At 34.9% G+C, this 12,277-nt stretch overlaps 1 protein-coding gene across 1 annotated transcript in view; it reads left to right on the forward strand.

Moving 5' to 3' along the window:
* The window catches only part of CLDN16 (claudin 16), a 74,163-nt gene extending 63,915 nt beyond the window's left edge, over positions 1-10,248 (forward strand). The window contains exons 3-6 of the mRNA XM_055307682.1: positions 328-430; positions 4,222-4,386; positions 7,039-7,230; positions 7,982-10,248. Of these exons, the coding sequence (XP_055163657.1) occupies positions 328-430; positions 4,222-4,386; positions 7,039-7,230; positions 7,982-8,115 (594 nt within the window). The 3' untranslated portion in view covers positions 8,116-10,248. The remainder of the gene's footprint in view (positions 1-327; positions 431-4,221; positions 4,387-7,038; positions 7,231-7,981) is intronic.
* Positions 10,249-12,277: the final 2,029 nt, after the last annotated feature.

Raw genomic sequence — 12,277 nt, forward strand, 5'->3', positions numbered from 1 at the left:
AAAACTACGACTCCATGATGGAACCAGCCATAACCATTCGCATATACGTAATTGTGATTTTACCTATGTTAGGTACCACTCCTTCCTACCCCCTGCCCCCCATCAGGAAGTGAATTCATTTCCTGGTGGAGAAAGCCTTCAGTTGTTAGTGCTTAAGGGAAAATATTCTAAAATGCATTGTGTTTGTTGCAAATGAAATTCTGGTCACGCTTACAACCACTGTACTTTACTATCAAAAGCACAACAGTCAAAGATTTCCTTTGATCGAGGGGAACTGAAGTGTGTCTGCGTTGAGTTGTTTCACACAGTGTCTTCTCCAACATCTAGGTGAGCACAAAATGCCGAGGCCTCTGGTGGGAGTGTGTCACGAATGCTTTTGATGGGATTCGCACCTGTGATGAGTACGATTCTATACTTGCCGAACACCCCCGTATGTATACCTTAGATGACACCTTGCCAGGGAGGGGCTACCAAGCAACGCTGAACTTGGGTTTCCATTGTGTGTTTTTGTTTTGTTTTGTTTTAAGGATTTTACTTATTTGAGAGAGAGAGAGATAGCAAGAGATAGCATGAGCAGAGGGGAGAGGGAGAAGCAGGCTCCGCACTGAGCTGGGACCCCCAGGTGGGCCCGACCTCAGGACCCCAGGATCATGACCTGAGCTGAAGGCAGACAACCGACTGAGCCACCCAGGCACCCCTGTGTGTGTTTTTTTCTACATTACTATTGTCTAGTTGTGTCTAATTTTAAATATGTTTCCATTAGAAATTTATTTTGGAAACGTGAATTGAAACGTTTTGAGCTCATTTTATCATGTTCCATGTATTTATACATTCCTTAAGGGTAAAAATATAATTTATTCATCTCTGCTCCCCCAAAGAGCCTGGAAGAGCATCTTACACACAGTAGACTTAAACATTTTTTAAATTGAAATGAATTCTTCAGGGTGCTGTGATTCAAGGATTAGAATAGACAGATTAGACGAAAAGTATTTCAGAGATGTCTTTTAGCTGTGACATAAGTCAAATCGATTTACAGTAATTCAACTGGAGGTTTGCTGAGAAAGAGAGAAGGTGGAAGTAGATGGGCAGAGGCAGACAGAAAAACACATGGAGATAGGTAGGCAAAGACAGACACACAGACAGGGATTAGGGAATGAAGAAAATCTGTGTAGGTGATGACACATGGTTTGCAGGGATGGTAAAGCCAGCTCCATCGTCTTCCTGACCTTTAGGCTTAAATTTTAGAGGTGTTAGCAAGGCCCATGTTTCCATGAATAAAGAGATTTCATAGGTTAAAAAAAGTTATTATTGATTCTCTCAGTTTTTTTCCATAGCATTTATTTATTTATTTAGAACATCCAATCATGCCAAGAAATACCGGTTCTGTTGTTAAAGCTAATTGGTTTTGGTCTCTTTCAAAGCCGATGATGGGGTGCAGTAGGGAACAGCAACTTCTTTTCTCAAGATAGATGAAAAGCAAACCCTCGGAATGTGACTTTTCCCCTGGACAGCTATTTCAGTCCAGGGATAAGCACTTAAAAGGAGCAGTGGTCTAAAACATCCGCTATTCAGGATTTGAGTGTTTTTTAACTTAATTCCTAAGGCCCATATTTCATTTTTTCTAAGGCCTCTTAATTCTTTCTCTTTTTCCCTCCTTATGCTAACCTAATTCTACCTACAAAGAAGCATGATTTGGTCAGTAGGAATGTAAATTTATGTGGACACTAGACTATTCCAGAAATGTAGTGTGATGATGAGAGTGGAGGAAAAAAAAGATAAAATAATTCAAACTTCTAAATACTGTTATGTACATTTATCCAAGAATAACAGAAAAGAAAATCTCCCAGAAGCTTACTGCACAGAGAAAATTGCTGTTTATATTTTAATATTTCTTTTTTAATCATTTGCCTATATGGTCTCACATTTTAAAATCTATTCTTACCTATTAATTTCAAACACTATCCTAAAGATTCATTACTTTTATTTTAAAAATTCTATCCTATGTTTAGAGACAACAGAGATGAAAATGCATTCTAAGAAAATGACATAATTATACCCTCTAAGTTAGCATATTACTTATGACATTTTATTTTTAGTCTTTGATATCTTTTATAGAATCACAATTAGATAACCTTTTCCATGGTCCTATAGACCTAGGGTATACAGACTCAGACAATTTTTTTTAGGACTCTTGTTGAATAACCCCTCCCCAAATCAGAATATTTAACATTATTCTAGCAGCCAGATCTCAGATAATCCCCAATAAGAAATTCCCAGAAAGAAATTCCTGACTGGTTAGCGTTAGCCATCTCCCTGCAGAGCTGCCGTCTTGGATCCGGGCTGGACATGGGGTTGATTGATTGACGCCATAGACATGACTCCAAGGGTCCTACAGAGCATCAGAAATCATACTCTGGGGGTCCCTGGATGGCTCAGTCAGTTAAAGGTTGGATCCTTGGTGTAGGCTCAGGTCTTGAACTTAGGGTGGTGAGACTGAGCCTCACATTAGGCTCTAAGCCCAGTGAGGAGTCTGTTCAAGTTTCTCTGTCCCTCTTCTTCGTTCTCTCTCTCTCAAACAAATAAATATATAAATCTTAAAAAAAAAATCACACTCCATGTGGTAGTGAGGGTTGGAGAGGGGAAATGATATTAAGGCATCCCATTCAGGTTGAAATTCTGGCCTTGTTTGACACAGGTTCCAAAAGGGGACTTAAAAATATTTAAGGAAGGCACTCCAAATTGAGATACTTCTTGGCTTGGGCTGCTGAGTTGGAGACCCGCTTGAATATGTTACTTGAGGTTCAAGAAGATTGTTGAAATGTGAAAACTGATACCACTTAGTTACACATTTTTCTCCTTCCTGAATTTTGAGAAAAATGGATGTCAGATTTGGCCTAAATTAGAAAGCTAAGTCTAAGTATTTTGAAATAATGCCACATTTTAAGATCTTAAATAATCACCTATTGATTAGGTAGAATGTGGGGTGCTGGGTGGCTCAGTCAGGTAAGTGATCAACTCTTGATCTCAGCTCAGGTCTTGATCCCAGGGTTGTGAGTTCAAGCCCCATGTTGGGCTCTACAATGGGCATGAAGCCTACTTAAAAAAAAAAAAATCAGAAGCTGATTTTATGCATTGATTTACTCTCTTAAATGGATTATAGAAGTGCTTTTTTATTTAAATAAATTGGCCACATTTTACAAGAAAAATATTACTAAATAAGCCCTAAGTGTATCTCACCATTGAGGAAAAATTATTTAAAATACAAGGAGACCCCAATCACTATGAAAATAAAACAAAGAAAATACTGTATCATTAGGTGGCTAAAATAAAAGTAGCATTGACATCAGATAATAATTAACCCTCCATTTGAAACAAAATTTTCCTATTTTTAATTTAGCATAACTGGAATTCATAGCTCAAGAGGTTTTCATAGTTGAGAATGCTTCCACTGCAGAGAGTGATTGTTACTATTTCATTTTGTTTACCTGATACCTTCTTCCTTGGACCTTCTACCATATATTCCCATATGGCTATGGTTTTCAGTTTTGCTCAGTTGACAGTGCAAGGTTAAAGGGTTAATATGGAATGTTGGCCAAGAGTCACCACCTAAGCAATGAAAGAGAATATGATCTGGTTTCTGCACATAGTTTTCTACTATATAACAGAAGTTCCTTCTCCTTCTAAAAACCTGCTAATGGCTCCCACCAGCCTGAATTGGCAAGTGACATCTTGAAATATTTTATCCTACTCCTCGATACCAAATTTTAACCAGTTATAATAAATATATTTTTCAATAGAACTTCAAACAAATGTAGTGATCGTTAAGTTCTTAAATGTTTATTGGAATAAGTTCTGCAGAATAGATATTCTACTTTCAATTCAATATTCACCTATAATACTTGTGAACAAGATTTATTCCCAAACAGAAAACAAACAAGGAAACAGTTACCTAGTCCTCACTATATGCCAGGCATTTTCCTGGGGGGGGGGGGCCATCAAGACTAAGTAATAATTCGTGCTTAAACAACTAATCATATCAATAATCATCTCATGATATTTTTGCATTTTATGAAAACATTCCACAGTCACACAAATTTGAAGTCTAATTCTTTCAGTGGGCATATATTAATATATATGAGTATCTGTTTTGGGGTGTACCTCTGTACCTTAACATGTTTCCTTCCTCTGACCATGATGTAACCACATGCCCTGATCTTCCAGTGAAGCTGGTGGTAACTCGGGCATTGATGATTACTGCAGATATTCTAGCTGGATTTGGATTCATCACCCTGCTTCTTGGTCTCGACTGTGTGAAATTCCTCCCTGATGAGCCATACATCAAAGTCCGCATCTGCTTTGTTGCTGGAACCATGTTACTAATAGCAGGTACTCTCTGCACTAGTGATGGGGGTAGGGATGCTCATCTGTGATCCTGAGATGAAGAGAAGGGTGCTTGTTGTCAAGAAGTTCATTTTAGGAACATATGTGACTTGTTTTTCTAGTTTGAAGGACCAAAGAGCACATCCACCAACCTTACTTTCTTCAGCTGTGGAATCAGATAATTGATTTTTGATAATATCCCAGATCAAAGTTTATTGAAGTCCTCAAACTACTTTTTAAAAAAGTATATAATGCTTTAAAATTTTCAAATAATTTTTTTTTATTATTCACGAAGTTAAGTCCTAAAGTAAGTCCCAAACCACCACTTCCTTACTTGTACCCACTCCCACCACTTCTTTTTAGCAATGAACTAAATAGTGCCAAGTCCTATGTGAGACTTTTCTCATGTGCCAAGCCATTTATTTGATCATAAATGTAACAATAAGCAGATTATCTCCCTACTTAAGAACTAGATGAATAAATGGAGTCCTGAAGGCTAATAAATCAAGCATGACTAATAAACAGTCAAAAAGCACTTTACATGGTGTTTATTGATGAAAGAGCAAAAGTGATATTTCATGCAGGTCTGTCATTAAACTCACTTTAGTCTTCCTCTGTCACAACATGATGTCTTCTTAGGATCTTAATGCAAGTTGGGAAAAAAATACACTGTTGAAGCACTCAAAGTGCAGGAAGATAAAAAACCAATGAGCATACCCCCTCAGAGAAAAAAAAATCATTTTTTTTTCTTGATGGTAGCAACCAAAAATTAGCAAAGCAAATGTAACTGGGAACTTCATCAGGCAGTACAAGATGAAGAGATAAAGATTTTAGATCAAAAGTGCTTGTAGGGGTACCTGGTTGGCACAGTCGGTAGAGCATGTGATCTTGACCTTGGAGTGGTGAGTTGGAGCCCTACCTTGGTGTTAGAATTTACTTAAAAAAATAAAAACAACCACTTGGAGATAAATGTGTGATATGTGAGCTTAGGCCAAGTTACTTAACTGGTCTCCTTTTCTTGATCTGCAAAATAAGGTGAAGCCCCAGTAATAAAATCTACTCAATTGTTGTCACGAAGATCCAGTGTGGGTAGAGTAAGCCCATAGCAGAGAGCCTAACCCATCACGCACTCAAAACTAGGGGCCTTCCTGAAGTTTTACACACACACGGAGTCAAGGCCTGATGATCCTTAGGCTGTATTAAAAAGTCACAAGAACTTAGAAGTTTTCCTTTTTAAGACATTTATCCCCATGTCCAGCCTAGTGTTAACATTTTGTACGTATTACTGTGTCTTATAGAACAAATTTAAACACCATTTAATGCTATACATTTTTGCTCCAGAATACTTTGGAATATCACCAGATTGACCATTTTTGATAAAAAAACAACAACAACAAAACAAACTAAATTAAAAACAAAAACAAAGAAACAGGAAAAAAATCCCTGCAGGAATGGATCAAGAAATGACAAAAGTAAATTTCCAGAGATGGCCAAAGGCTTGGAACCATCATTTGAAATTAGTATGCCATATATATTTATATAAAATAATAATTTTATATATAAAATACTAAAGCTATCTTAAACTTATAGATTACAATATTATAAAAAATATGTAGCAATTTATACCCTGTTACCTGAAGGTTATAGGTTCACCATCTGGTCCTTCTTAAACTTCTTGCATTAAACAATTGGGAAAAGAATGCAATGAAATGCTGAACACCATTTTCACATAACCTTTTGTCCCATAGTTCCTCACCTTTTTTCCTTGTCTCTGAGCAATGACGTGCAGTTTATATGTTTAAATGTGAGAGGACTCTATTGGTATCATTTCAAGCCAGTCAAATTGACAGATAGACTAAATTTCTTAATTTACTCTTACATGGTCTGGAGGTGGTAGATAAGAATTTATTTTTTATTTTTATTTTTTAAAGATTTTATTTATTTATTCATGAGAGACACAGAGAGAGGCAGAGACACAGGCAGAGGGAGAAACTGGCTCCCTGCAGGGCCCAAGATCATGCCCTGGGCCAAAGGCTCTACTGCTGAGCCACCCAGGAGTCCCAAGAATTTATTTTAAAAATAAAGACAGTTTTTACTCCATTTATTTGTTTTTTGACCCAAACACACTAAAGCTATTGACTTCAAAAACATAGTTTCCTTATGGGTGCTGATTATGTAGCTAATACAGCTTTAACTGTGGGTCTAGGTGGGGGGGCAGAGCATCAATAGAATATTCTTAAAGATATGTGTTTTTAATTAGAAAATCAGTAGAGAATGAACATATGCTGTGTATTATGTGTCTTCGATTTAGTGTTCTTTCCTTTTTTCTTTCGTTTTTCATATTTTGTTTTACACAGCACTTAAAATATTGGAAAGAGGAAAATTAAAGAAAACCACAGTTTTCATTTTAGGTTCAAACAAACAGGAAACACTGCATTGTTTACTCTGTATATAAACTGATATATAGTTTGGAAGAAATACACAATAGGAAGCAAAAGGAAGACATAGAAGAGGTATACAAAATTGAGTTGTCCTTGAATCCATCGCATCACTATTATTCCTCTAAATTATGCCATGCATTTTGGGTAGCAGCTATATCTCTTTGAATTTAAATTTGAAAAGGCCTGCATTATTTTTAGCAACTTTCCTTTCTTTCAGGTGCCCCAGGAATCATTGGTTCAGTGTGGTATGCGGTTGATGTTTATGTGGAACGTTCTTCTTTGGTTTTGCACAATATATTTCTTGGCATCCAATATAAATTTGGTTGGTCTTGTTGGCTTGGAATGGCTGGGTCTCTGGGTTGCTTTTTGGCTGGTGCCGTCCTGACATGCTGCTTATACCTCTTCAAAGGTAAGAACAAAATAAAATAGCATACTTCCTTGTCTCCTGTAACAATCTTCCCAGCCTGCTGGAAACATCTTACTAGCAAAAATAATGTTGCATACTTGATCCCTACCTATTAAATAAATGACACATTAAAAATTTCTGTTGTTCAAGAACAACTGATTTGCAATATTTAAGCCTTATTACCTTGTTAGTGTTATATTGGGAGAAAAAACAAACAAACAAACCCACAGTTATACCTCTATCCATTCTAAATATATAATGATGATTTCAATGTGTTCATGATTTCATATATATATATATATGAATATATATATATATCTTCATTCAATCTACTAAATTTGTACCTAGAGTTAAATATATAGACTGAAATCCAAGTCAAATATTTGTTGTTAAAAATGTAATGTGTAATTATTGGGTTTTTAAAAATATAACTTAAAAAGCAAGAGAATCCATCTCTTCATTAGAAAGAAAAGAAGAAAAGGAAAGAAAGGAAGGAAGGAACAAAGGGATGAAGGAAAAGAGATACAAAGAAATCATAAGGGAAATAATAGGAAATTACCTAAGTTTTCAATCTAAATATAACTTTCGAGTTGAAAATCTCAGATTTTCTTCTAGGGTTCTCTTAGAAGATTCCTTCTTAGAATATTTATATTCTTGCCTCTTTATGAGAAGAATGTGTAAAATGACATTTTCTACCCAAAGTTTGCTGAGTCTTAATTATTTTTATATCACTACATTTATCTCTTTCCAACAGATGTTGGACCTGAGAGGAATTATCCATATTCCATGAGGAAAGCCTATTCAACAGCAGCTGCTTCCATGGCCAAGTCATACGCGGCCCCTCGGACAGAGACCGCCAAAATGTATGCTGTGGACACGAGGGTGTGAAGTGCCACTAGTCAGTCTGTGTGTATGTTACTGAAATCAGCAATCAATGCTCAAATGCTTGGGTTAATCCAGGAACATTTATTTAGACCTCATGTTTGTTCACCTAAATTAATTGCTCAGCTTAATCAAGAAGTTTGATTCTGGTATCACTGCTACTTTTCTGTTATTGTTATATTTCCCCCTCCTTTCTACCCTCCTGTTGCACATGCCCACACACACTTTTCCTGTATTTTCAGATAAGATTGCTAGGATATACCAATGTTTGTTTGTGATTTCTATACTGCCCTTAGAGATTGTGACATGGTGATATTCAAGTAAAATGACACTTTAAGACTAGAAAGCAACCTTTGAAAGAGGCCAGAGATTCGAATCTTTAAAGGAATTGACAGTCTCTTAGCTCCTTCGCTGGCTTTTTGATTCATTCTTTGTGTTCTCATTCGAGTGAGTTATTTGCTAACTTGGAAAAAGATGATTCTTCCAAATTTAAACTGGCATATCAAACCCTACCATTACTCTGACTCTATTAAAATAGGAAAAAAAATAAAATAACAGTTTTATATACCAGCCACTGGTGGAACCTAAAGATAAGAAGTTTCTTCCCCTCCACACTTGGAATGTCAAAAGCCACTGCTAAATTAACACCAGAGCAGTGGTGGCTTTCTTTCTCATTAACAACATAAGAGATCTGTGTATTATTTTATCATTGCTGTAAACTTGTCTATATATTGCCAAATTGTTAGACCTCTGCGGCAATAGCTAAACCAGGAAGTTCATTCAATTCATTTATTGATTGGACATTCAAAAATGTTTCAAGAATGCACCATATTAGAATTCATTGATTCAGGTGTCCTCACACCACTGTATCCTCAGCACCCAGCAAAATATCTGACAGATGTTAACGTTTGACGAATAGTTTTTGATTGGAAGAAATAAAGGCTCACAACTCTTTACTGAAAATAGGATCAATTTTTCTCATAAAATGTGTACTTTTTAGAAAAAATAGAACTATATGTTTAATTATACACTTAAAAAATCAGTGAATGATTGCTAATGGAGATTTTAGTCATATTCATAATGTAATCATCTTAAATTTTTAAATGATAGGGTTTTTTAAAAGTTACATAATTTAATCTCGGGTTTTCTGATTTCTTGTAAATCACATGAATAGCATAAATACTCCTGCAGTACCTTAACAGACTATCCACTGAACTAGAAATTAGTTCTTTGGAAAATAGAGATTTAGTTGTGACTTTCCAAAGACCCCCAAAAGAAGTGTTTTAAAATTAGAGTTAAAATCATGTGAAAATGAGATGAGGAAAGCCTAATATGTGTATTTATTTTGTTGAGAATGGTGTTCATGACTTCACATGGTATCTGTCTACCAGTATTCTCAGGAGAAATTCTAATCGGATCTTAGAATTAAAAGTAATTGATTCACTTTTATTTCATGGATATTACTAACCATGTAATTGATATTTAAAAAATTATTTGTAGATCATGTTTACTTGTTATACTGGTATCATTTTATGTAGCTTAAAACCTCTTTTGTATTGTTCTTTTTTCACAACCTTGGCTTTTAACATTTTTAGTTCCACTTTTATGATATGTTGTCTGTTATATTTTATATATTCTAATAAGTCTCTTGAAATTCTTGGGAAAAGCAGGGTAAAATTAATGAAATAACTCACTAGATTTTAGAGATATAAATTTTCCTTCCTTTAAGACTTCTTTTGTATGAGGAAATATTTCAGAGGATTCTGGTGATAACTGACATCGTGAATGTTTTGAAATTTTTCTCAATAAAAATGTTCCGTATATCCTGGGAGATATGTTAAATTTTTAAAAAAATTTCTTTGGGAATGTTTATTTCTCATTCACTATTATTTAATGAAGCCTCCCAAAATAAAGCATAACAAAAAATACATTTTGTATAGCAACTAGTGACAACAAAAGGAATATTAAATAGTGAAGAAGTAATAATTGGCATGATGGCAACTCAACATGCCCAGAAAGAAGAATTAAGGTACGCCCAAGGTATACACACAAGATTACTAGGTTGAAATATTGAAATAGCTCACTAAATTCTGGATGCTAAAATTTGATCATATCCTGTTACTTGCAACAAGAAAAAATAAAATGTAAAAAATTACAATTTTCTTTGTTTCTCTTCATTAACTCTTACTTTCCAATATCATGTTTTTAATTGAAATTAGACTTTTATTGCTATAGATGTTTTATATGTGCATTGTAGAAAGTTGAAGAACAAAAATAATTAAAAAGGTATCTTCCATATTTTACAGTAAGGCGCCATGTTCTCTCTATCAAGAGCATCATTATTCCTAAAACCTCATTCAATATCTACATATCCTTCTAGATAATCTATACACATATATGCAAAGACACACATATGCATATATTTCTTTTTAAGAGATAATTTCACATACGTTGCTTTGTAAGCTACTTTTTTCCCTGTAATATCTCTGCCTTTTTGTAGCAAAAATTTTTCACTTATATCTAATTACCCATGTTGAAATTTCCCTAAGTATTTCAAAATGCACTAGACAGCTGGCTGGTCCAAACCAGAATCTGCATTTCTCTTTTTGTTATGCCCCTTAAATCTCTTTAATTCACTGACCCTGAAAAAAAATAAAACAAGGGTACAAGTTTTCTTTAATTTTATTCTACCTTTTGGATTTAGTTTGGTGATGTTATTTAGCTTGTTTCTCTATGCCTTGTATTTCCAGCAAATTGAAATTTAAATTTAGAGACTTGATGGGCTCAAATTAAAAAGTTTTTAGAACACACTATAGTGATGTGATAGCATATATGGAGACTTAATATCTCGTTGATTCAGCCTCAATTATGCTAAAATTGTTCACTGGATTAGGGTGATGGCAATCTAATCCATCCATTCTTCAGTTATATATATTTGTCCTTTAGTGACAAAAACAAGTGATTTTGGAAACTGTAGGAATATTCCATTCTCCATCAACCGTAATAATAATTTTAAAATAACACCTTTAACAATTGAGAATCCTTATCTGAATCAATAATTGGTTAGGGTTTCTAGAAGGATGATTTTCTAATTATATTTTATTTACAACTGCAGTAGAAATTTGTAAAATAAGCCTACCTCTCCTCACTTTAGTCTGTGTAGTTACCATAACCAATCTGCAGAAGAGGAAGATTTTCAACAAAAACAAGTGAGGAAAAAGAATTCTATACAAAGAACAATGTGCACAGAGGATAAAAAAAAGGCCACTGATGTGCTAAAAAAGAAACAGTTCCATGCTCTTAGAGCATAACTGGGAGGAGGAGGTTTTGATATTCACAAATTATTTTAAAATGAAAAATACAAAAAGATAACATTTCCCCCTCTTTCTAAGACAGGAAAGTCGAAGGGAAGATATTTGCTAAAAACTCAGTGCCATCATTAGATATACAACCCATATATAGAAGGTGCTAGTTTTATTTGGCCTGGTTTCCTTAATACAGTCAGCTTCTTTGAGGAATCATCTATGCAGCAAAGTCTTATTAAGACAGTTTTCACCCTCACAGATGTAATTCTGATTCCCAGTTAATCATCCCATCATGTCTTTTCCTTTACACTTTAATCTTCTTTCAAGTCAGTTGTTTACTTTTTTTGGTTTTGTTTCTTTGTTTCAACATTCTCATACTGGAAAGAATAGTTCCAATCTTATTTTAAGAAGATAAAATGAGGGATCCCTGGGTGGCGCAGCGGTTTAGCGCCTGCCTTTGGCCCAGGGCGTGATCCTGGAGACCCGGGATCGAGTCCCACGTCGGGCTCCTTGCATGGAGCCTGCTTCTCCCTCTGCCTGTGTCTCTGCCTCTCTCTCTCTCTCTCTCACTGTGTGCCTATCATAAATAAATAAAAAAATAAAAAAAAAAAAAAGAAGATAAAATGAGAATTAGGTAGAAAAATAACTCTTGGAGCAAGTTTTGCAGCTTTTGAGCTCAGAAGTAATTGTTCCCAAGTAAATAACATTAGCCCCTGATATGCAGCAATTAATTGAAAGCAATATATTGCACAATCTGATTTTGGTTACCCTGTTTCCATTAAAAAGAAACCTAGTCATTTGTCACTTAATGTTTTTATTGAAATAATTTTATTTGTTTAAAATAAAAAAGGATAAGGAAGAAA

This window comes from Nyctereutes procyonoides, unplaced genomic scaffold (genome assembly GCF_905146905.1).
Source record: "Nyctereutes procyonoides isolate TBG_1078 unplaced genomic scaffold, NYPRO_anot_genome, whole genome shotgun sequence".
NCBI lineage: Eukaryota > Metazoa > Chordata > Mammalia > Carnivora > Canidae > Nyctereutes > Nyctereutes procyonoides.